The sequence below is a fragment of the Ceratotherium simum genome, chromosome X (assembly GCF_057802395.1).
Source record: "Ceratotherium simum simum isolate JZ-2026a chromosome X, ASM5780239v1, whole genome shotgun sequence".
Taxonomy (NCBI): Eukaryota; Metazoa; Chordata; class Mammalia; order Perissodactyla; family Rhinocerotidae; genus Ceratotherium; species Ceratotherium simum.
The window spans coordinates 70,090,821-70,118,375 of NC_141940.1; the positions used below are offsets into that span (position 1 = coordinate 70,090,821).

The 27,555-nt window shown below is 36.0% G+C and overlaps 1 protein-coding gene across 2 annotated transcripts in view; it reads left to right on the plus strand.

Moving 5' to 3' along the window:
- ABCB7 (ATP binding cassette subfamily B member 7) overlaps positions 1–27,555 on the plus strand; it is a 125,487-nt gene that overhangs the window by 75,597 nt on the left and 22,335 nt on the right. The window contains exon 4 of one of the 2 annotated variants that reach the window (XM_004442186.3): positions 10,994–11,113. The exons of the other annotated variant lie outside the window; for it this stretch is intronic. Within the exon in view, the coding sequence (XP_004442243.1) occupies positions 10,994–11,113 (120 nt within the window). The remainder of the gene's footprint in view (positions 1–10,993; positions 11,114–27,555) is intronic. 2 annotated transcript variants of the gene reach the window in all.

The window sequence follows — 27,555 nt, forward strand, 5'->3', positions numbered from 1 at the left end:
GGGCTTAAAGAAAAAAATATTATGATATCAGCTGTTTGTTACTTCAGGAATTTTGACCCTTGAGAAAGAACTTCCTTTCCTTTTTTTTTTTTTTTTTTTTTTTTTTAAAGATTTTATTTATTTTATTTTTTTCCCCCCAAAGCCCCAGTAGATAGTTGTATGTCATAGCTGCACATCCTTCTAGTTGCTGTATGTGGGACTCGGCCTCAGGATGGACGGAGAAGTGGTGCCTCGATGTGCACCCGGGATCCGAACCCGGGCCACCAGCATCGCAGCGCGCGCACTTAACCACCAAGCCACAGGGCCGGCCCGAACTTCCTTTCCTTAAATCATTGTTTTTTGTTTTTCCTATACTATAATATAATTACTCTTTACACAGTGTGTTTTCAAATAATCCAATTTCTTGTCAGCCTCCTTGATCATTTCCTACATTTCCCACTCGTTCTTTAAGAATGCGATCTTAAAAGGGTGTATATGCTATTCATGTTGCTTTTTCTGAAATGAAAGGATTAGTTGCTGTGAAGGGGATGTCTAATTCACTCGCAAGCTTGTGGCTGGACTCTTTTCTGCTTTAGAGAACTCTTTTTGTCTTTCAGGATTACCATTGGGTGTCCATTATGAATTAAATGTGGTGATATTAAAAAGTAGTATATGGTCTTTCAGGATCTATATCGAAGCTTCCAATTTTTACTCTTGTGCAGCAGGAATAAGTTGGTTTAAAATTTTTTTAAAATGTGCCTAAGCCTCTGAAATGCCTCTTTGATTTGGCCTCAACTTAAAAAAAATAAGACATAATTTTTGAAACTTTATAGTTTATCCAAACTGTAACTGAAGTCATGTACTTTACAGCTTAATAGACTCATAATGCATGATTACACAACTTGAGAACCCATTTTTTTAAATGAAGTGGTTGGTAACATTTTATGCACTATTAAGCCAACTAGAATAATTTTCTTGCTCATAGCCATAACTTCCCTGTGTTCTTATTGAAAAAATTTTGGGGTGTCTTGCAGAAGGTTTTGACAGGAGAGAGTGTTTCTAAAGATAGGTAGAAACAGGGCCTTTTTGCCATTATTCCATCAAGAAGAATAAGGCAGATAAAACTTGTGGAATGGGAAAGTGGTTGAAATACTCCACTTTGTGTTACAATGCATTAAATTATATATATTTAGTGATAGTTCGATTGGAAAGGTAAATTTTAAAATTATAATGTTATTCCCTTTTTTGAAATACCAGTTATGAGAGCATGTGTAAGTACATATGTGTATAATATAAAGCATTAAGAACTATATTTTCAAAGAGGAGACAGAACTAAGATTTTTAAAAAATGTAGAAATACTACAAGGACTATCCAACTCCACTAGAAAGGGCAACATAAGGATAATGAGTATCCTGGAAGGAGACAAAAGAGAAAAGGGAGCAAAGAGCTTATTTGAAGAAATAATAGCTGAGAACTTTCCAAACCTGGGGAAGGAACTAGATAAATCCATGAAGCTAATAGAACACCCCGTTATCTCAATGCAAAAAGATCTTGTCCAAGACACATGATAATAAAACTGTCAAAACTCAATGACAAAGAATATTAAAGGCAGCTAGGGAAGAAAAAACCAAAAACATGCAAGGGAACCCCCATTAGGCTATCAGCAGATTTCTTGGCAGAAACTCTACAGGCCAGGAGAGAGTGGGATGATATATTCAAATTATTGAAAGATAAAAACTATCAGCCAAGAATACTCTACCCAGCGAAGTTATCCTTCAGATATGAAGGAGAAATAAAGGCTTTCCCACACAAAAACTGAGGGATTTCACTGCCACTGGACCTGCCTTACAAGAAATGTTGAAAGGAGCTCTCCTACCTGAAACAAAAAGGCCAAGGTACACAAAACATTGAGCAAGGTGATAAGTAAACAGACAGTATCAGAAAATTGCAACTCTATATCAGAATAAGTTGGTAAACCTTAATTATATCATAGAGGTTAAAGGGGAAGGAAGCATTAAAAATAATTGTAGCCACTTCAATTTAGTAATGAACTGACAACTTAAAAAGGGATAATTTGCAACAACAAAAACAGAATGGGAAGAGGAAAAGGGTGAAACCTATATAGGCAGGCAAATGAAGATAAGATGCTGTCAGCAGATAAAGGACTATCTTATCTATGAGACCTTTTATACAAACCTCATGGTAACCAAAAACAAAAATTCAGAGCAGAGACACAAAACATAAAAAAAGAGGAAACCGAGAAACTCATCACAGAAAACCATCAAATTGAAATGGCAGACAGAAACTCAAGGAAAATGACACAATGGAAATATAGAACAACCAGAAAACAGAAGATAAAATGGCAGTGTTAATTCCTCATATATATATTTTTTTTTAAAGATTTTATTTATTTATTTTTTCCCCCAAAGCCCCAGCAGATAGTTGTATGTCATAGCTGCACATCCTTCCAGCTGCTGCATGTGGGACGCGGCCTCAGCATGGCCGGAGAAGCGGTGAGCCGGTGCACGCCCGGGATCCGAACCCGGGCCGCCAGCAGCGGAGCGCGTGCACTTAACCGCTAAGCCACCGGGCCGGCCCTAATTCCTCATATTAATCATTCTAAATGTAAATGGATTGAATTCACCAATCAAAAGACACAGAGTGGCTGGATGGATTAAAAAACAAAACCCAACAATATGCTGCCTCCAGGAGATCCATGTCAGTTCTAAAGACAAACATAGGCTCAAAGGGAAGTAATAGAAGATGATACTCCAAGCAAATGTCAAACAAAAGAAAGCAAGTGTAGCCAAACTTATATCAGACAAAACAGACCTCAAGCCGAAAAAGATAACAAGAGACAAATATGGCCTTATATAATGATAAAGAGGACAATATGTCAAGAAGACATAACATTTATTAATATATATGCATCTAACATAGAAGCATCAAAATATATAAGGCAGCTATTAACAGACTTAAAGGGAGAAATTGACAGCAACACAATAATAGTAGGGACCTTTCATACCCCATTACCTCAATGGATAGATCATCCAGACAGAAAGCCAGCAAGGAAACATTGGCCTTAAATGAAACATTAGACCAGATAGACTTAATAGATATGTATATATAGTCATTCCATCCAAATGCAGCAGAATACACATTTTTCACAAGTGCACATAAAACATTACCAAGGATAGACTGTCTACTGGGAAACAAAACAAATCTCAATAAACTTAAGAAGATTGAAATCATATCAACCATCTTTTCTGACAACAACAGCATGAAACTAGAAGAAGAAAGCTGGAAAAGTCATAAATAAGTGGAGAATAAACCACACGCTTCTGAACAGTTATTGGCTTAGTGAAGAAATCAAAGGAGAAATCAAAAAATTCCTGGAGATTAATGAAAATATGACATACCAAAATCTATGGGATGCAGCAAAAGCAGTACTAAGAGGGAAGTTTATAGCAATACAGGCCTACCTCAAAAAACAATAAAAATCTCAAATAAATAATCTAACAGTACACCTAAAGGAACGAGAGAAAAAAGAACAAATGAAGCTCAAAGTCAGTAGAAGGAATGAAATAATAAAAATCAGAGCAGAAATAAATGAAATAGAGGCTAAAAAGACAATAGAAAAGATTAATGAAACTAAGAGCTGGTTCTTTGAAAAGATAAACAAAATTGATTAAATTTTAGCTGGACTCTCTAAGAAAAAAGAGAGAAGACTCAAATAAACAAAATCAGAAGCAAAAGCGGGGAAATTACAACAGATACCACAGAAACACGAAGGATTGTAAGAGAATACTGTAAAAATCTATACCACAATAAATTGGATAACCTAGGAGAAATGGATAAGTTCTTAGAATTATGCAGCTTTCAAAAAATGTATCAAGAAACCAGACAAAGACAACACACAAAAAGAAAATTACAGGCCAATATTGCCATTGAGCATAGATGCAAAAATCCTTAACAAAATATTAGCAAACCGAATACAACAATACATTAAAAGGATCATGCACCATGATCAACTGGGATTTTTTCCAGGGATGGTTCAACATCCATAAATCCATCACTGTGACACTACATATTAATAAAATGAAGAATAAAAATCATGACCATCTTAATAGATGCAGAGAAAGGATTTGGCAAGATCCAACATCCATTTATGATAAAAACTCTCAATAAAATGGATATAGAAGGAAAGTACCTCAACCTAATAAAGGCCATATATGACAAACCCACTGACAACATCATACTTAATGGTGAAAAACTGAAAGCAATCCCTCTGAGAACAGGAACAAGACAAGGGTGCCCACTCTCGCTACTCCTATTCAACATAGTACTGGAGGTTTTGGTCAGAGCAATTAGACAAGAAAAGGAAATAAAAGATATCCAAATTGGAAACTAAGAAGTAAAACTCTCGCTGTTTGTGGACAACATGATTCTATGTATAGAAAACCCTAAGGAATCCACCAGGAAACTATCGGAAATAATAAATGAATACGGTTGCAGGGTACAAGATCAACATCCAAAAATCAATTGTGTTTCTATACACTAACAATGAACAGAAAGAGAAATCAAGAAAACAATCTCATTTACAATTGCAACAAAAAGAATAAAATGCCTAGAATAAATTTAATCAATGAGGTGAAAGACCTGTACACGGGAAACTAGAAGACATTGTTGAAAGAAATTGAAGAAAACATAAAGAAATAGCAAGATATTCCATCCTCATGCGTTGGAAGAATTAACATAGTTAAAATGTCCATACTTCCTAAGGCAATCTCCCGATTCAGTGTAATCCCTATGAAAATTTCAGTGACTTTTTTCACGGAAATAGGACAAAGAATCCTAAAATTTATATGAAACTGCAGAAGACCCCAGATAGCCAAAGCAATCCTGATTAAAAAAAAACAAAGCTGGGCCAGCCCCCTGGCTTAGCGGTTAAGTGCGCACACTCCGCTGCTGGCGGCCAGGGTTTGGATCCCGGGCGCGCGCCAGCGCACCGCTTGTCGGGCCATGCTGAGGCCGCGTCCCACATATAGCAACTAGAAGGATGTGCAGCTATGACATACAACTATCTACTGGGGCTTTGGGGGAAAAATAAATAAATAAATAAAATTATAAAAAAAAAAAAAAAAACAAAGCTGGAGGCATCACACTCCCTGATTTCAAAATATACTACAAAGCTATAGTAATCAAAAGAGCATGGTACTGTCAGAAAAACAGACACAGAGATCAGTAGAATATAATTGAAAGCCCCGAAATAAACCTACGCATTTATGGACAGCTAATTTTGACAAAGGAGCCAAGAACATATAATTGAGAAAGGAGAGTCTCTTCAATAAATGGTGTTGGGAAAACTGGACAGCCACATGCAAAAGAATGGAAGTAGACCATCATCTGACACTATATGCAAAAATTAACTCAATATGGATTAAAGACTTTGAATGTAAGACCTGACACCATAAAACTCCTTAAAGAAAGGATAGGCAGTACAGTCTTTGACATCGGTCTTAGCAGTATCTTTTGGAATATGTCTCCTCAAGCAAAGGAAACAAAGGAAAAAATAAATGGGAGTACATCAAACTAAAAAGCTTTTGCACAGCAAAGGAAACCATCAGCAAAACCAAAAGACAAGTTACTGATTGGGAGAAGATAGTTGCAAGTTGTACATCCAATAAGAGCTAATAAACAAAATATATAAAGAACTCATACAACTCAACAACAAAAAAACAAATAACCTGATTAAAAATGGGAAGAGGATCTGAACAGACATTATTCCAGTGAAGATAAAGAGATGGCGAACAGGCCCATGAAAAGTTGTTCAGCCTCACTAATTATTAGGGAACTGCAAATCAGAACCTCAATGATATATCACCTCTCACCCATCAGAATGGCTATTAAAAAGATAAGAAATAACAAGTTTTGGAGAGGATGTGAAGAGATGGGAACCCTTCTACACTGCTGGTGGGAATGTAAATTGGTGCAGCCACTATGGAAAACAGTATGTAGATTTCTCAAAATATTAAGAATAGATCCAGCTATTCCACTTCTGGGTATTTATCCAAAGAATATGAAAGCACTAATTTGAAAGTTATCAATACCTCTATGTTCGTTGCAGCATTATTTACAATAGCCAAGAGATGGAAACAACCTAAGTGCCCACGAATAGATGAATGGATAAAGAAGATAACATAAGAAAAATGAAATCTTGGCATTTGCAACAACATGGATGGATCTCAAGGTCAGGCAGAGAAATACAAAAATATTGTACGATTTCATCCATGTGGAAGAATAGAAAAGAAACACATAGATACAGAGAACAGATTCGTGGTTACCAGAGGGAAAGGATGTGGGGGAGGGGGAAATGGGTAAAAGGGGTCCTTTGTCCGGTGGCAGATGGAAACTAAACTTCTGGTTGTGAACACAATTTAGTGTGTACAGAAGTCCAGTTATAAAGATGTAGACCTGAAATCTATATCATTTTATAAACCAATGTAACCTCAATAAAAAAAAGGCCTGTACTTGCAGCATTTAAAGTTTTTGCCATCTTATGTATTTAAAGCAACTCAAGAAGGTAGTCCTGTTTTCAGTACAGTATGAACAGTTTTATTTCTGTTCTTCTTTGTTGAATAAACTGACTAAAAGAGACTAAAAGAGACCTTTGTCTCTCCCTCTTTTAAACTACAACTAAATGGACATTCATTGACCAACAGAAGAAGCCTACAAAGCACAACAGGACACCAGAGAGACACATGCAGCTATACATCTGAGGGTGGATTGACTGACCCTCCTGGAAGTGGTGGAGATAGGTGAGCACTCCCTGCCATCCCCCAACAGCCCCGTGCACACACAGGATAGCTTTCCAGCCTGGTGTGAGCACCCGAACGTGAAAACGTGCCCCTGGGCGACTGTAGGAAGAGGCAGCAGCAGCCCTTAACCTGCTGATGATCGCTGTCCCAGTGTGGAGGGTTAGCCCACCGTGCTCCTGCAGCCCCAAGGAGTGGCCCTGGTTGGGTCCCTACTAGAAGCCCCGTCCACCAAGCACAGCAGCCAGAGGGACTGCAAGCAGAGTCTGCGGCAGAACTACTACCAGTGCACATAGTGTGGCTGAGCCCTGAAAGAGGAAGTGTGCCCCAGGGGGACTGCAGGAAGAGGCTGTGTCTGCCCTTAACTCGCTGGTGATGTAGGCAGCACATTATTTGACATTGATCTTAGCAGCATCTTTTCAAATACCATGTCTGACCAGGCAAGGGAAACAAAAGAAAAAGTTAACAGATGGGACTACATCAGACTAAAAAGCTTCTGCAAAGCAAAGGAAACCATGAACATAACGAAAAGACAACCCACCAATTGGGAGAAAATATTTGCAAATCGCTTATTGGATAAGGGGTTGATCTCCAAAATATATAAAGAACTCATACAACTCAGCAACAAAAAAACAACCCAATCAAAAAATGGGGAGGTGATATGAACAGGCATTTTTCCAAGGAAGATATACAGATGGCCAACGGACACATGAAACAATGTTCAACATCACTAATTATTAGGGAAATGCAAATCAAAACAATGAGATATCACCTCACACTGGTCAGAATGGCTATAATGACCAAGACAAAAAACAACAAATGTTGGAGAAGATGTGGAGAAAAGGGAACCCTCATACACTGCTGGTGGGAATGCAAACTGGTGCAGCCACTAGGGAAAACAGTATGGAGATCTCTCAAAAAATTAAAAATAGAAATATCATACGATCTAGCTAGCCCACTATTGGGCATTAATCCAAAGAACTTGAAATCAGTGATCCAAAGAGATTTATGCACCCCTGTGTTCATTGCAGTGTTATTTACAATAGCCAAGACGAAGCAACCCAAGTGCCCATCGACTGATGAATGGATAAAGAAGATGTGGTATATATATACAATGGAATACTACTCAGCCATAGAAAAAGACAAAATTGTCCCATTTGCAACAACATGGATGGACCTTGAGGGTATGATGTTAAGTGAAATAAGCCAGAAAGAGAAAGACAAATACTGCATGATTTCACTCACATGTGGAATATAACAAATACATGGATAAAGAGAACAGATTAGTGGTTACCAGAGGGGAAGGGGGAGTGCGGGGTGGGTGAAAGGGGTAAAGCGACACATATGTATGATGACAGACAATAATTGGACTACTTGGGGTGACCACAATGAAGTCTACTCAGAAGTTGAGCAACAATAATGTACACCTGAAATTACACAATGTTATAAACCATTATGATCTCAGTAAAGTTACTGGGGGAAAAAAATGACATTGGGAGAAAACTGCGTGAAGGGTAGACTGGGTCTCTCTATCATTTCTTATAATTGCACGTGAATCTACAGTTGTCTCAAAAATAATAAAACTACTCTGTATAATATAATGTGTTGTCCTGGGTTTCTTATATGTTGACAATTTTCCCCCATTCCTTGCTGTGCAGATCTAATTGAAATTGTATAGCTTTTCCCTCTCAAAATGAATTAAATTTTTTTCTTATTATATGTGAACATTATATGTGAACTACAGAAAATACAAGCAAGCAAAAAGAAGAATATAAAAAATGGTCAATGATTCCATCTACTCACAGCTGCTGATGTTAACACTTTTGAGGGTATTGCTTTCCACATCCATTTGTGTGCATGTGTAAACTTATACACATATCACAAAAATAAGTTTTGTACTTTGCTTTTTTCACTTAATGTGTACCTTTACCTTAATGTGTTACTTCACCCCAAGTAGTCCAATTATTGTCTGTCATCATACATATGTGTCGCTTTACCCCTTTCACCCACCCCCGCACCCCCCCTTCCCCTCTGGTACCTCTGGTAACCCCTTTACCTATATTTCTGTATGGCTGTATTTTGTTGTATGCAGTCACTGTAATTTGTTTACATGGTTCTTCATTGTTGATTATTTAGGCTGTTTCCAATTCTTTTTCCTATTAAAACAGTAAGGGATAAACATCCTTACAGCTAAATTTTTCATTCCTTTGTTCAATAAATATTTGTTGAGTTCCTACTGCATGTCAGCCACTATATTTGGTATTGAGTTACAACAGTGAGCAGAAAACACAAACTACTCACATGGAATTTAAATTCTAGCAGGAGAGCAGATGTTAATCAGATAATCACACTGCTGTATATGTGGTTTATATTTGAAATGGATACTCTGAAGAAAGGAATACTGTTCTATGAGAGAATACGGCTGAGGATCCTGACTGGGGTTAGGGAAGACTTCATTAAGGAAGTGCTGGTTGAGCTGGCAGTGAACTAGTTGGAAGAGATTGCGGGTTGGTGTTACAGAGAGAGATTATTCCAGACAGAGTGAAGGGTATTGTGCAAAGGCTGTGTGGCAGGAGGGATTATAGCATATTTGAGGAACTGAAATAAAGCCAGTTTGGCATGAATACTGAAAGCTGTGGTATAAGACATGGCTAGAGAGCTAGTCAGGGCCTAGGCCAAGCAGAGCCTCATAAGTCATGTTACAGACTTTGATCTTTATCCTAAGAGTGATAGGGTGCCAATGAAGGGATTTAAGCTGAGAGTTATATCAGATGCAGAGTGAACTAATTGGACAGGGAGCAGAGTGGATGCAGGGAGATCAGTTAGGAGGTTGTTACAGTGCTTTAGGTGAGAAATGATGATAGCTTGGATTAGTTGGTGGTGAAAATAGAAGTAGACAGATTCAAGAGATTTTTAGGAAGTAAAATTGATTCAACTTGGAGCATATTCTTAAGTATTTTTTTAAAGCATAAGTTCCCGGAAGTGGAGTTCTTGAGACAAAGGGCAGAATTATTTTAAAAGCTTATGGTAGGTATCAAATTGCTTTCCAAAAAGATTGTTTTGGTGTACTCTCCTGTTAATAGTGTATTAGAGTGCTCATTTCTATACACCGTCACCAACGAGTGTTAACTTTTTTTGTTTGCTTTTCAATACCTTTTCCAGAAATTGGGTAGATACTTTCAGTTTTTAAAATGGGGATTATTTCACTAACTATAATAATATAGTAGTTTTGGAATATATATGTATTGATCTTATTTTGGCTTTAGAAAGTGTGGGTTTGATTTTGAATATTCTGCCTCTAAAAGCTGAAACTAAAACAAAAAGATTTAATGGGAGTGTTGCCTCCGGAACTTGGGGAAAAGAAAAATATAAGATAGATTTAGGTCAGATTAAGCATGACTGGAAAATTTTATTTTTGTCAAAATTTTTAATAACTCAACCTCTGTTCTATTTGGTCAATGCCAAGACTCCTACTTTCCTAAACACTATGTTGTAAGTCTGTTCTATCATGAGTTTGGACTTAGGTCTCCAAACTATTTTAAATAAACATATTGATAAAGAGCCCAAAAGTATATAAAGATTTTGACCACAAAGATGGAAATATGGAAATGTTTCTTAAATTTTATGTAATTTTTCTGTGTGTGTGAGGAAGATCAGCCCTGAGCTAACATCTGCCAATCCTCCTCTTTGTTGCTGAGGAAGACTGGCCCTGGGATAACATACGTGCCCATCTTCCTCCACTTTATATGGGACGCCGCCACAGCATGGCCTGACAAGTGGTGCATCAGTGCGCGCCCGGGATCCGGGCCTGGGCCACCAGCAGTGGAGCACGCGCACTTAACCGCTACGCCATGGGGCCAGCCCAGAATTTTATGTAATGTTTTGATAGCTTAATAGACAAATAAATGTATAGTACTTGTCCCCTCACCCCTACTGAATAACTTTTTGGCAAGATGAGGGTGGCTATAGTTGGAAGTAAGAAATTAAGAGAAATAAGTAGCTTTTTAAAAGCAATTGAAATACTTTTTTTCTCCAAAATAGTTTGAGTTTGAAAGATAATTGACCTCAGATTAAGAATAAAAATTGTTTGTAATGTTTTCAGATTTTTCTCAAATATTTACGTGATTCTGCATTATTGAAATATAGTTATATTTGAAATGACATATTACTTACTGCTTTGTTTTCTTTCTTTCAACAGTTAAAAGATGTTGATACTCGGAAAATCATAAAAGCAATGCTTTCTTATGTGTGGCCCAAAGACAGGCCAGATCTACGAGCTAGGGTTGCCATTTCCCTGGGATTTTTGGGTGGCGCAAAGGTAAGAATAGGAGAAACTATGCATTGTTTGTTACTATAACTTAGAAACACTATGACATTTTCTAGTAATGAAACTTGGGCTGATATAAGCCACTTTTGGGGGAGTGTTGTCAGCTTTTAGGACCCTCATTTACATAACTCTTTTATGCAGTCAGCAGAAATTATAGAGTAATGCCCGGTTTATCTGTGGATCAGACTTGTAACAGCCTCCACTTAATGGAGTTCACTCCTGAAACCAGTGTAAGGTACAGGATCATTGGTTGTTTATTTATTATTTATTTATTTATTTATTTATTTTTCCCCCCAAAGCCCCAGTAGATAGTTGTATGTCATAGCTGCACATCCTTCTAGTTGCTGTATGTGGGACGCGGCCTCAGCATGGCCGGAGAAGCGGTGCGTCGGTGCGCGCCCGGGATCCGAACCCAGGCCGCCAGCAGCGGAGCGCGTGCACTTAACCGCTAAGCCACGGGGCCGGCCCAGGATCATTGGTTGTAATAAAGCATGAGGAACTTTACAAAAGAAGCTCCTCAGAACCCTGTTGGCTCTTATTTAATACGTTTCTGGTAAGCTTGGTTCTTAGTTCCAAGTAAATTGAAAAGAGGATGGAGACATTTTAGGTACATTGATAGCCCTAAGTGGTAAACAACAGTGTGACATGAAGGGAAAAAAGCACAAAAACATTACCAACAAAAAAACAGCCACAGAAGCTGGGCATTTTGGCCCCATTCGTATAGGGGTCCTCTACATCTTAACAGCCTCCTCAGTTTGTCACTGTACTGTAACACATTTTAATAAAGCAAAGTTATAGTAATGACTCTTGGCTTTCAAGGAAAAAAACCTTGTTTTCAATTTATTCAAATATTAAAATCAGTGAAGTATATATCTTTAGGTACAATATATAGTCATGGTACATATATAGTCTCTGGAGTCAGACATCCTGGGCTCTGCCACTTACTAACCTTGTAACCTTGGGCAAATTGCTTAGTCTCTGTGCCTCAGTTTCCCAATTTATAAAATAGGGTAATTATAAGGATTAAATGTTATATAAAAGGTTTAAAACAGTGCCTGGCACATAGTAAAACATAATATATGTGTTAAAATAAAAATAAATAAATTTAGATTTCCATCAGAAATATGGTTAAAAAAAAAGTCTGCTCAAAAGTATAAATGAGGTTTGGCTGTAATTTGGTTACCACTCTTACATATAAGGGTTAACACTGTATGTTGTTTTAGATCCCTTATCACTTATTTCTTCTCAATATCATGTATGTTCCCTTTCATTTACTCATTCTTTTCCCTACCCTGAAAATATTTATTGAGAACTTGTCATATAAAGTACTGTTTTTGGCCCTGCAGGGTATTTAGATATAAATAAAGCACATTTCTTCTCTCAAATCATGCAGGATAAGACAAGTTTTATTTTATTGCCATAATACAAAGTAGGTCATAAATTATTTAAAAGAAGTACCGGTCAAGTGTCCAGGGGTTTCAAAGGAAAAAACCGTTAAGATGGGGAGTCAGGAAAGGTTTGCAGAGGAGGTGCTGTCTGAGATAGGCCTGAATTGAAAGTAGGATTGTCACAGGTATAGGAATAACAATGAAAAAGATGAGAGAGAACATAGAGTATGTGTGGAGAAGCGAGTAGTCTATCTTTGCTTCAGTGAGGGGATAATGTTTCAGAGGAATTAGAGGTAGTCTTGGAAAGATAGATAGAGCTCCTAATGTGAAATACCTTAACTGTAAAACAAAAATTTATTTAATTATGTTGGAAGTAGGAAACTCTATTTTGAGTAAAAGAGTAATAAGATTAGAGCTGTACTTTAGAAAATTAATCTGACCCTTGTGTAGGATGGATTAGGGTGGTGAGAGACCTAAAGTAGGGATACCTTTTATTTTCATTTCATGCATTCATTCAGCAAATATTTATTAACCAGTTATGAGGCTAATATAATAGTCTAGATGAGAAGTAATAGCCGTTTGTACTGGAGTAGTGGTAGAAATGGTAATATGGAGGGAAAAGATGTCAGAGATAGGGTGAGTTAAGGGAGGTAGAGTCATTAAGACTTAGCAACAGATCACATATTAGAAGTAAAAGAGGAATAGGATTCAAAGATGATGCCGAGAATGATAATGCCTTTAACAGAAGTAGGTAGTAAGTCAGGAGGTCTTGTTTAGGAAGATGGAAATTTTGGTTTTGGGTATGTTAAGTTTGAGGTGCTAGTGGAACATCAAGACAGCTGGTAATACAAAATGCAAGACAGGCTCAGGAAGGAGCCCGGGGCTAGAGAGATGAAGAGGTGATAGTTGAAACAATGCAATTAGTGAGTTCACCAAGGAAAAGAACAGAAATAGAAGACTACAGACAGAACCTGTGATAAATCTGTTCCTATAGATAAACCTGTGATAAATGTAGGGAAGTAAAGTAAACAGTAGTGGAAACAGGGAAGAAGTGATTGGAGAGTAAAACCAAAACAATTCAGTCAGACTCCCTCCATTTTCTTTTCTCCTTTCTCATCTATGGGCTCTGTTGAGTACTCTCCCAATGAACCAGACCCCTTCCCTGGGAGAGGACTTAAATCAAGATACCAAGCAACAGACCAAGAATTTATACTTTCTTCTACGTTTTTAAGCTAAACAGAACAGTATTACAAATCTAATTGTGGTAGCTAATGTTGAAATATTTTAAATGCTTATATTCATTTTTAGCACAGTCCTGGTTGCTGAATTATCTTTTACCTACAAATTACTTAAGGATAAAGATTATTCCGAGCTCTTGTGCAAGGCAGAATTAGCAAATTGGCCTTTATTCCTTTATTAGCTGAATGTAAGTACCTTGCTGACAAGTTAAAGGCAGATTATTTTCTGGACTTTCTTTTGAATTGAAGAGAACAGGTTAGAACATGACTAATTAAGCTGGTCAAAGGGAGGAGTCTTAAATAATGACATTTGTATTAGACTTTAGTTTTTAGAGAGAATTCCAATCCTTGAAAATACAGATTTCTGTTGCTTAGTGACAGCTCAATATCAGGGTATGAAATCTAAATCAAGCTAACTTCCTTAAGGACTGAAATATTTTTAGAAGGCTAATATTTGATTCTTCTTTCAACAAATACTGAGCACCCATAGAATGGAAGTGCTGTACCAACCTCATATAAATTAATTACAAGTAAACAGAAATGAGTATAGAAAAATCAATCTTCAAAAAGTACATTTGATTCCTTTTGGATCAAGAAAAGGAAGAAATTGCCAGATGTTATAATGAGTGCCTGCTCATACTTTCAGAGCATATAGAAAAACAGTTTTCTTTTTACTAGACTTTAGGAATAACTTTAGGAATGTAGAGCATAGTAGTAGCATTTAACCATTCCTAATACCATTTTCCAGCTTCTATACTGTCAGTTTGAAAATGATCACTCTCCCGAATTTTTAAAACCTGGCCATTGTTTACTTTTGAGTAGTATTCCAGGTATGATTTATAATTGGTGTGCAAAGATGGATTGTTATCCCTTTTATTCCTTGGCTTCCTATTTTTTCCTCAACCTGATTACATGCTTTGGCATATAAGCACTTTGGACCAATCTATGGCCCTTTATACTCTAATCTTCCCCACCTCCTCCACATACTTCTGGGACCTTTAGGGCAGGGTTCAGGAACCTTCTCAGCTCTAAATGAATGCCACCCAGTCATCTGAGCAGTGTGAGGTGGTTTCATAATGAGGCCTGAGGGATCCATGAGGGAGAAGGAAGAGAGAAAGAGAGAAATGTCAAGTGAGAAGAAGAAAAAGGAAGGACGATTTCATGCTTAACTTATGGGACCTCAGCATACCATCTGCTTGCTTATTTGCCTTTTAATGCTCTTTTGATTCTGAGGGTCTTAAGGCTATCGTTACAAAGACTTTTAAGATAAACTGTATTATGTAGAGATGACTTGTGGCCCAGAGGAGGCCAAGAGAATGGGTTGGTATTTCTTCTCTCCAAGTTGCAGCAATTCTGTTTTAATATGTTGGAGTTCTATATGAGATATATTTTAGGGATTCTGCTGCCGAGAGAGACCGAGAGAACCCTATTGGCCTTCATTCCTTAAATCTCTACAAATCATATTCAGTGCCTTTTCTTCCCATCCACACATATATCATAGGAGTATCACATCATTATTGATCTTCATTAATCTGGGGATTTTGAGATCTTCTAAGGATTTTTTTTAATTCAGCGTTTCTATTAGCATATTACATACAACCATGCTAAGACTTAAGGAAAATATAAAACATATATTTACAGAAATCATCTGATTTCATAAAATAAATGTTTATTTTAATATTATAAAAAAGTTTATTCATATTCTGTAACCACCACCCTCTTGGGAACCACTTAATCGACAGAGAAATTGGGGACACAGAAAATTACAGTATCAAGTACAAAAAGATATTCTCAATTGATAAGCTATTAGAAATGAAAATTAAGCTATATTGAAAATTATAAAATAATTTCAAAGGAGAATATGATTTATAAAGATATAGTCAATACCCCTTTTCTTCAAGAATGCATCTATTATGTAAAGTAAAGGATAATATATGTGTCTTAGTCCATTTGGGCTGCTATAACAAAATACCATAAACTGGTGGTTCATAGATGGCCATCTTTTGTTGTAACCTCACATGATGTAAGGGGTAGGAAGGGTCTCTGGGGACTCTTTTATAAGGGCACAAAGCCCTCATGGCCTAATCACCTCCTAGAGACCCCACCTTCAAATAACATTACCCTGGAGGTTAGAATTCAACATATGAATTTGGGGGTGGTGGGACACAAACATTCAGATCACAGCAATGTGTATTGAGCAGACATTTGTTGAATGACTGTTAGGTACAAGATACTGTGTTAGGCAGCTGAGATACAAAAATGAATAAAACTTGGGCCTTGCCCTCTTGGAGTTGCAGTGTGTTGAAGGAGAAAGATATACAAATAATGATAAAATATATATTAACATAATATCAACACCCAAAGAGAGTCACAAATGAAGCTATGTGGTAATTCCAAAATTAGGCATTTAGGGAAGGGTTCATGGAAGAGCTAGAGTTTTCCAGTAAGTATTATTTTGACGTTCGTAACTTCAAAAGATTCATGCACTTTTTGCTTAACTTTGATCCTTTAAAATTTTTTTGAAAAACACTTTTTTAAATGCAACAATGCTACCTGAAGCCTTTAATTAAGTTGAGAAGTATGATTTATATCCTGGAGTATTTTTTTAATTAAAAGACTATATTTTAGAGAAGTTTTAGGCTTAGAGAAAAATGGAGCAGAAAGTACTGAGTGTTCCTATATATCCTTCCCCTCCCCCCAAAAAAACCACTCAATTTCTTCTATTACTAACATCTTGCATTAGTGTAGTACATTAGTTACAACTGATGAACCAATTATAAAAAAATATATTATTCTTATTAACTAAGTTCGTAGTTTACATTAGGATTCACACTTTGTGTTCTACAGTTATAGGAGTTTGGGGAAATGCATAATGTCGTGTATCCATCATTAAAGTATCATACAGAATCGTATCACTGCCCTAAAAAATCCCATGTGTTCCACCGATTCATCTCTCCCATCATTCTCCCAAATTCCTGACAACCCCTGATCATTTTACTGTCTCTGTAGTTTCGCCTTTTCCAGAATGTCATATAGTTGGAATCATATAGTTTGTAGCTCTTTTAGACTGGCTTCTTTCACTTAGCAATATGCATTTCAGAGTCATTTATATCTTTTTATGACTTGATAGTTCATTTCTTTTATTGCTGAAAAATAATCCATTGTATGGATGTACCATAATGTGTTTATTCATTCACTGTTGAAAGACATCTTGGTTGCTTCCAGATTTGGGCAATTATAAATAAAACTGCAATAAACATTTGTGTGCAGGATTTTTTGTGATGTTAGTTTTCAACTCATTTGGGTAATTACCAGTGAGTACAATTGCTAGATTATATGGTAAGACTATGTTTAGTTTTGTGAGAAACTGCCAAACTGTCTTCCAAAGTGGCTCTACCATTCTGCATTCCCACCAGCAATGAATGAGAGTTTGAGTTCTCTGTATATTTTAGATACCAGGCTTTATCAGATAGATGTTTTGCAAGTATTTTCACTCGCTCTGTGGCTTGTATTTTCCTTCTCTTAACAGTGTCTTTCACAGAACGAAAGTTTTAAATTTTAATGAAGTCCAGCTTATCAGTGTTTCATGAATTGTGCCTTTAGTGTTGTATCTAAAGTCATTGCCAAACCAAGGTCACCTAGATTTTCTTTTATGTTATCTTCTAGAAGTTTTAGAGCTTTGTGCTTTACATTTAAGTCTATGATCTATTTGGAGTTAATTTTTGTGGAAAGTGTGAGGTCAGTGTCTAGATTTTTTTTTTTTTTTTTTTGCACGTTTAGTTGTTTCAGCACCATTTTTTGAAAAGACTATCCTTTCAACACTGGGTTGCCTTTGCTCCTTTGTCAAAGATCAGTTGACTATATTTGTGTATGTTTGTCTATTTCTGGTCTCTCTATTCTGTTCCATTAATCTATTTGCCTATTATTTTGCTGGTACCACACTGTCTTGAATACTGTAGCTTTTATGCTAAGTCTTGAAGTCAAGTAGTGTCAGCCCTCCGACATTGTTTTCCTTCTTCTATATTGAGTTGGATATTCTGGGTCTTTTGCTTTTCTATATGAAATTTAGAATCATTTTGTCCATATCTACCAAATTATTTGCTTGGATTTTCATTGGGACTGTATTGAATATATAGATCAAGTTTGGGAAGAACTGACATCTTGACAATATTGAGTCATCCTATTCATGAACATGGAGTATCTCTCCATTCATTTAGTTCTTTGATTTCTTTCATCAGAGTTTTGTGGTTTTCCTCATATAGATCTTGTACATGTTTTGTTAGATTTATACCTAATTATTTCATGTTTTGCTACTAATTTCAGTGGTGTTATATTTTTAATTTCAAATTGTGTATTGTTTATTGGAGGTATATAAGAAAGTGATTGACTTTGTTTTTGTTTTTTTGTTTTTTTGTGAGGAAGATCAGCCCTGAGCTAACATCTGATGCCAATCCTCCTCTTTTTTTGCTGAGGAAGATTGGCCCTGAGCTAACATCTGTCCCCATCTTCCTCTACTCTATGCCACCACAGCATGGCTTAACAAGCAGTGCGTCGGTGTGCGCTGGGGATCCGAACCTGCAAACCCCAGGCCGCCAAAGCAGAGCACACGCACTTTAACCGCTTGCGCCACTGGGCCGGCCCCAGAAAGTGATTGACTTTTGTATATTAGCCTTATACAATACTCCCCCCTTATCTGTGAGGGATACATTCCAAGACCCCCAATGGATGCCTGAGAACATGGATAGTACTGAACCCTATATATTACTGTTTTTTCCTATACATACATATCTATAATAAAGTTTGATTTATAAATTATGCGCAGTAAGAGATTAACAACAACTAATAATAAAATAGAACAATTGTAACTATACTGTAATAAAAGTTATGTGAATGTGGTCTCTCTCTCTCTCTCAGAATATCTTATTGTACTGTTCTCACCCTTCTCGTGATGATGTGAGACGATACAATGCCTGCATGATAAGATGAAGTGAGGTGAATAACGTAGGCATTGTGACATGGCATCCCAGGCAGGACAGAGTGGGACAGCACAAGATTTCATCACACTACTCGGAATGACATGTGATTTAAAACTTATGAATTGTTTATTCCTGGAATTTTGCATTTAATATTTTCAGACCACAGTTGACTGTGAGTAACTGAAATTGCAGAAAACGAAACCGTGGATGAGGGGGTTCTACTATATCCTGCAACCTTGCTAGAGTTGCTTATTAGTTTCAGGAGTTTTTTTTGTTAATTCTTTTGGGTTTTCTGCATAGATAATCATATCATCTGCAAAGATGGTTTTATTTCTTCCTTCCTAATATGTATACCTTTTATTTCCTTTTCTTGTCTTATTGCATTAGGTAGGACTTCCAGTACCATGTTGAACAGGAGTGGTAAGAGAGGACATCCTTGCCTTGTTCCCAGTCTTAGGGGTAAAGCATCTAGTTTCTCATCATTAAGTATATTGTTAGCTATAGGCTTTTTGTAGATATTCTTAATCAAGTTGAGGAAGTTCCCCTCTATTCCCAGTCTGCTGAGAGTTTATATCATGAATAGGTGTTGGATTTTGTCAAGTGTTGTTTTTTTAACATCTATTCATATCACACGATATTTTTTCTTTAGCCTATTTGACGTGATGAATTATATTAATTGATTTTTGAATGTTGAGCTAGCCATGTGTACCTGGAATTAATTCCTCTTGATCATGTGTAATTATTTTTATAGATTATTGGAATTGATTTGCTAATATTTTGGTGAGAATTTTCTATCTATGTTCATGAGAGATAGTGGTTTATAGTTTTCCTTTCTTGTAATATCTTTGTCTGGTTTTGGTATTAGGGTAATGCTGGCCTCATAGAATGAGTTAGGAAATGTTCCCTTTATCTCTGTTTTCTGGAAGAGATGGTCTTTATGGATTGTCTAAGTACTTTGTCCAGTTTTCTTTTCTCCTTGTTTTGCCTTGCTAATGTAATCTCCCTTTAGTGCTCTTGTTCTTTATTTTCTTTCTCTCGTTCTGATCCTTTTGGGACTAGAGAGGTAATTAAACAAAGAAACAAAATTCTCTTTTACCTGTTCACATATATTGGGCCCTTGGCAGCACTAGTTACAGAGCCCTTAATTGTCAGAGGCTACTGTGAAAGAGATTAATTATTGAAGAATTTAGGTATTAAGAGGTCTGGTAGAATTGGGTTCCTCAGATGACATAGACAGTACTTTCATGACTAAGAAGGGAAAAGTCATTTTAAAATCTGGAATTTGAGGCCCTCAGCAAACTGACCATATTGACCAGTAGTTTTGGCATCATATAGGCATATGCATACCTTTGGCTGTCCTTTATGGTGATTTTACTTTTTCCTTTAACTCCATTCTTCAGTTAGTGTCCCAAATTGTACATTTTCATGTTAAAATTAAATGAATTCAATTTCCTAATGATATACCAGTCTCTGTGAAAATTCAAGAGTTTCACAGATTATTGATGTGATTTAAACTTCTGATCTAGGAAAGAAAAATGTTTTGTGAGACTAAGTCCCTTTATTTCTCTTGTACTTAAATTATTGGGTACATTGCAGTTACAGATGAAATATACCTTTTGTCACGTGGTTATAATCTAGTAAAAATAACCAGTTGCTCCATTTTTAGAAAGCAACAAGGGGATAAAACTTCATATTGAGTTAATTTTGACTGAAATATACTATCTTCTAGCCTTATTTTTAGACATCTCCAGCCTCTAGGGAGCCAGGTCTGGTGTGACCTGAGACATTGGCTTTATTTTTAAAAATTTGTTTTTAATACATGTAGTAAAATGCACTCTTTTTGGTACATAGTCCTATGATTTTTAACACAGGTATATATTCATGTAATTATTGCCACAGCCAGGATACAGAAAAGTGCCATCACCCCAAAAATCTCCTTTGTGTAACCCTCTCCAGACCTCTAACTGCTGGGTACCACTGATTTGTCCTCTATTATTATAGTTTGTTCATTCTGAGAATACCATATAAATGGAATCATATAGTACATAATCTTTGGAGCAGGCTTCTCTCACTCAACATAATGCCTTTGTCATTCATCCAAGTCATTGAATATATCAGAAGTTCATTCTTTTTTATTGCTGAGTAGTATTCCATGGTATGGATGTACTAGAGTCTGTTTATCCATTCAACCACTGATGGACATTTGGTTTCTTTCCACCCTTTGGCAATTACAACTAGAGTTTCTATAACACTCAGGTACAGGTTTTTGTGTGAACGTGAGTTTTCATTTCTCTAGGAATGGAATTGCTTGGTCATGGTAAGTGTATTTTTAACTCTATAAGAAACTACCAAACTATTTTCCAGAGTGGCTGTTTTTGTCTTTCCACCAGTAATGTATGAGAGTTCCAGTATGAGAGTTCTAGTTGCTTCACTTCTTTGTCACCACTTGGTATTGTCAGGCATATAGTGGTGTCTTGTGGTTTCAATATACATTTCTCTAATGGCTAATGATGTTGCATGTCTTTGCATATGCTTAGTTGCCATCCATATATCCACTATGGTGAAGTGTCTATTTAAGTATTTTGTCCATTTTTTAATTGGGCTGTTTTGTTGTTGTTGTTGTTGTTTTACTGTTGAATTTAGTGAGTTATTTATATATTCTGGATATGAGACCTTTCACAGATATATAATTTGCAAATATTTTCTCCCAGTCTCTAGCTTATTTTTTAATTTCCTTAATAATGTCTTATATAGAACAAAACTTTTTAATTTTGATAGGTGCCAGTTTATCATTTTTTTCCTTTATGGATTAGGCTTTGGTTTTATGTCTAAGAACTATTTGCCTACCTCAAGATCATTAAGATCTTCTCCCATATTTTCTTCTAAAAATTGTATTTTTACCTTTTACATTTAGATCTGTGCTCCATTTTGAGTTAATTCCTGTATCCAGTTTAAGTGAGGGATCATTGTTTTGTCCAATTGTTCCTACGTGAAGGCTGTGCTCTCCCCATTGAATTTCCGTTGTGTCCTATTGCTGCTGTAACAACTTATCACAAACTTTATAGCTTAAAACAACACAAATTTATTATCTTATATTTCTGAAGGTCAGAAGTTCAAAATTAGGTTTCACTAGATCAAAATAAAGGCATTTGGCAGGGCTATGCTCCCTCCAGAGGCTCCTGGGGGAGGATCCATTTTTTGCTTTTTCCAGCTTCTAGAGGTCACCTGCATTCCTTGGCTTGTGGCCCCTTCTTCCTTCTTAAAGCCAGCAGCATCTTCAATCTTTCTGACTCTGACTCTTGCTTTTATAGTCATATCTTTTCTCTTGATTTTGACCCTCCACCTCCCTCTTACAGGGACCGTTTTGATTATATTTGGTCCACCCAGATAATCCAGGATACTCTCCCCAGCTCATGTTCTTTAGTTTAATTACATCAGCAAAGTCCATTTTGCCATGTAAGGTATCATCTTCACAGGTTCTGGAGATTAGTACATGGAGATTTTAGAGAGCCATTATTCTCTCCACCATAGTTTTATTTATATACACACACACACAGACACATACATATATATATTGATACATTAATAATTATTCATTTATATTGATGTTTATAGTTGTATTGATAATTATTGATTTATTTGGAGTTTGGTCTACCATTTTATTATTTGTTTTCTGCTAGTTTTCCTCTTTATTTTGTTACTCTCTTTTACCTTTCCTACCATCTTTTGTGTTATTTGAACAGGTTTTACAATCCTGTTTTAATTTGTCTGTTGTGCCTTTTAGTCTATCTCTTTGTATAATGTTTTAGTAGTTGCTCTAGGAATTACAGTATTCATATTTAACTTTTCACAGTCTACTTAGTATTTAACCGCTTCAAGTGGAACATAAAAACTTTACTATTCTATAAATCCCTTTACCTTCCCCTTTTATGTTTACAGGTCATCTTATGTATTACATCTATATACATTGAAAACCCCATCAGTAAATGATTTAATTTTTGCTTTTTGACCATCAAACATATTTTAAAGAACTTAAGAGAAGACTAGGTTACTATATTTGTACAAATATTTACCATTTCTGTTGCTTTTCCTTTATTCCCCATGTTCCAGGTTTTCTTCTGCTTCCATTTCCCATGTGTATGAAGAATTTCCAATAGAAGTTCTTCTAGAGCAGGTCTGCTGGTGACTAATTCTTAGTTTTCCTTAATCTGAGACTGTTTTGATATCCCCTTCATTCTCAAAGACTAATTTCGCTGATTATAGGATTCTAGGTTGACAGTTCTTTTCTTTCACCACTTGAAAAATGTTGTGCCACTCCTGCTGGCCTCCCTGGAAATCTGCTGTGCTTAAATTGTTTTTCCCTTATACGAGATATATTTTTTCTGTCTAGCTGTGTTTAAGATTTTTTCTTTGTCTTTAGTTTTCAGAAGTTTAATTATGATATGTCTTGATGTGAATTTCTTTGAGTTTATTCCTATTTGGAATTGCTCAGCTTCTTGAATCTGTAGGTTTATGTCTTTTGCCAGATTTGGGGAATTTTTAGCCATTATTTCTTTGAATATTTTTTGTAACCTCACACTTTTTCTCCTATTCTTCTGGGACTCTGAAGAAGAGTGATAGATGTTTAATTATAGTCCCATAGGTCCCTGAATCTTGTTTACTTTTTTTTGTTAGTTTATTTTCTCTCTGTTGTTAATATTCAGTAATTTCTGTTGTTCTGTCTTCAAGTTTACTGATCTTTCCTTTGTCCTCTCCATTCTGCCATGGAGCCCATCCATTCAGTTTTTTTTTTCTTTTTTCACTTCAGTTATTATATTTTACAGTTCCAAATTTTTCATTTGGTTCTTCTTTATGTACTCTATTTATTTGCTGAAACGTTCTATTTTTTGTTGTTTCCAGCATGTTCATAAATGCTCCTTGAAGCACTTTAATGGTGGCTACTCTGAAATCCTTGTCAGATAGTTCTAACATTTGTGTCTGTTGATTGTATTTTCTTATTCCAGTTGATATCTTAGTAGTTCTTGGTATGATTGGTGATTTTTGGTTGAAACCTGGACATATGAGACTCTGGATCTTATTTAAATCTTCTGTTTAGCAGGCCTCCTGCTCCATTAGGGATGGGGTGCTACCTCATTACTGCAGGTGAGGATGAAAGTCCAGGTTCTCACCTTGGCCTCCATTGATTCCCAGGGGAAGGGACTCCTCACGACTACTAGGTGGTGTAGGAGTTCAGGCTCCTCACTAGGATGAAAGACAAGCTATAGACTGGGAGAAAATATTTGTAAATCACATATCCAACAAAAGCCTATATCTAGAATATATAAAGAACTCTTAAAACTCAACTGCAAAAAAAAATTCCAGTTATAAAATGTGCAGAAGACATGAACAGATATTTCACCAAAGAGGATATATGAATGGCAAATAAGCACGTGAAAAGATGTCCAACATCATTGCTGTTAGGGAAACATAAATTAAAACCACAGTGAGGTATCACTATACACCTATTAAAATAGTTTCAAAATAAAAAAAATGATGATACCAAATGTTGGTGAGGATACAGAGTTACTGGATCACTCATACTTTACTGGTGGGAATGTAAAATGGTACAACCACTCTCAAAGAGTAATGGCAGTTTCTTAAAAAGTTCAGTGTAGACTTACCATACGACTTAGCAATTGCACTCTTGGACATTTATCCCAGAGAAGTGAGTACTTATGACCGCCTGTATGAAAATGTTCATAACATCTTTATTTGTAATAGCCCAAAACTGGAATATCCAAATTGTCCCTCGGGGTGAATTATTGAATAAATTCTGGTACATCCATGGAATAGTACTCAGTAATAAAAGAAGATGAGCTATTGATACACGCATCATCCTTGATGAACCTCAAATGCATTATGCTGAGTGGAAAAAAAGCCCATCTCAAAAGGTTACATAGTATATGATTCCATGTATATAGTATTCTCAAAATGGCTAAACTATAGAGATCAAGAACAGATTAGTGCTTGCCAGGAGACAGGGACTGAGGTGGGGCAAGGTGAGATGAGAGTGAATATAAAGAGATGCCACAAGGGAGTTCTTTTGTGGTGATGGGTTAGTTCTGTATCTTGATTGTGGTAATGGTTACATGGATCCCAACATGGGATAAAATTGTGTAGAGCCATATAGAAGACACACACACAAATACACGTTTAGAAAAGGTGAAAATTGAATGAGTTTTGTAGTCTAGTTAACAGTAATATGCCAATGTACATTTTTGGTTTTGATATTGAACTACAGCTATATAAGATGTCATCATTAGGAGATGCTGGGTGAAGGGTTATGAGTCTCTGTACTAATTTTGCAACTTCCTGTGAGTCTATAATTATTTCAAAATAAAAAGTTTTTTAAAAATTTACATTTGTCTGAGATGGCTTAAGTCTAGTTCTGCTGAAGGCAGAATATTAGGGAAAACCAGTATTTACCACCCACCATCCCCAAAATATCACAAGGCCAATGGAACCCACACATATGTACTAATAAAAACTTCTACATATAATATAATCCTTTCCATTTCTTTGGTGTTTTTTCTTTCTTTCTTTTTTAAAATTACTTTTATGGGAAAACTGACAGTAATCAACAGTTATTATTAGAGGTAGTGCTATGATCTTAGCACTGTGCTAACTGCCCTTTTTCTGCCAATAAAAACACAGGACAGATGACATTCACATTCTTTACGCACTTACAAGGGATGCTCCCAAATTTGACCAAACCCAAACACATTTTCAAGAAAGTAAAATTGCATAACTTTCTTGGTGATACATTAGTTTCAGTCACCACTCACTCTGGCTGTGGCAAAGATATCATGGGCTGTGAGTTATGAGAATTGCATGCTAGCTGTAACTATCACTTTTTCTCCTACTCAAGAAAGTGTCTTGGAATGCAAGTGAAGAGATATGGCCTTATTATATGGAAAACTTGGAATCTACTCAAATTTATTTAAATTACTTGTGCCATACTTTAGAACTATAGCTAGTTTAAACAGCGCATTTGAGAGCATCCATTTTGGAGTGCAAAAAATAATAAAATAATATGGTCCCTGCTTTATAAGGTGCTGATATGGTATACTAGAAAAATTCCGAATTTCAAGTCAGACCTGGATTTTAATCTCGACCCTACTGCTTACCAGACAAGTCATTAAACCTCATGGAACCTGAGTTTCCTCAATTATAGAGATAATACCCATTTCATAGAATCGTTATTTTATTCAGCTCTCACCTTTGTGAAAAGGTACCTAGTGCCATACCCGACTCATATAGCTGTTGTTCACAAAATGTTTGTTTTGCCACAGAAGGTTTCCAGTGAGGTTGAGAAAGCAGTATATCCATGCACATGCACCCACAGACAAAGTGAATGATAAATATATAATAAAAATGGCAAATACTGAGGTGTAAACTATAAAAAAGAGGAGTTGGAAAATGGAAAGTGCCAAATGGGCTGCAGCTTTCAGAGAAGGCATCGTGATGGGAATGGGATTCAAAGTGAATTTTGAAGAATGGAAAGGTAAATTGAGTGGGGAGACGATTTGAAGCAGAAGCAAGAGCCTGAGGTTATATGGTTATATGGGAATCACAAATGAGAAATTTATACTACTTGAAACTTGCTGTTCTATTAGATTATATTTTGGAAGTTAGAAATCTTAAAGTTTTAAGCAATTTACCCCATATAGTTATATTCTTAAAAGTGTCCCAACATCTGCTGTGTGTTTTAATGATACTGTTGAATATTAGAGCACCTGCTTGGTTGCTAAGGCGCTTGTATACCTGGCTTTGAAAGCTTGATTGTTAAGATTTACATAGCTCCTGTCAGTTGTAGCTTAACTTAGGCTCGTTGACAATAAATTCTTTATGTTTAACAAAGATGAATGACATAATAATGGAACATTAAAAAGAGCTGTGATTTCATTGTTTCTATTAAGCCGCATTGAATTGTTTTCACGTGTTATTAATGTATATGAATTTAATTTCTTCAAAGAAAACTTTCACAGTCTAACCAACTTCCTGTTTCTAAATGATGGTTGGTGTTTTTGATACTATAACTTTGGAGAAAATTTGAAACGTGATTGATTGAATATTTGCCTTAAATATATGAAAGCATTATAGCCTAACTTTCATATTTTTTGGTGTATTCTCATGGAGAAATAGGTTGGTTTTCGAAAGCTTAGTTTGTTATTCAGTGGGTTTTGTTTTGTATGATTTTGGAGCAAAGGAATCTTTTTGTGGGGCAAATAGATCTATCAGTGTTGTTTTTTTTCCCCCCACTGGTGAATCAGCCACAGATACTCGTAATTTATCTGCTTTTGAGATCCTTTTTGCTATATAATTTCAGTTTTACCATTATTTTGGTGAACAAATAATTTTACGTATATTTATTGAATACCTACTATATACAAAGCATTGTACTCAACATGGATGGGACAAGAAGAGGAATATGACACAGACCCTCAAGAATCTAGTAGGAAAGAAAAATATATACACAAATAAGTACAATATAAGGCAGTTTGCTATAAGTGACATGAGATTTTAGGATTTCAGATAATGGAGAGAGCATTTTTGAGTGGATGATCAGCGATGATTTCACGCAGGCAGGAGTATTTGACTAATGCACATAGCTTATAAATGAATATTAACATGGCAGTCAGTGTGAGGTAGGAATCCTGAAATGACAGCTCTCCCAATACCAAAGATTTTATCTTATAAACTGGGAAAATCATTCCAATACTAGTAAATGGTTAATATCTAAACATTCCCATAAATGCTAATTTAAGGTAAATATTTGAACTTTTATAACT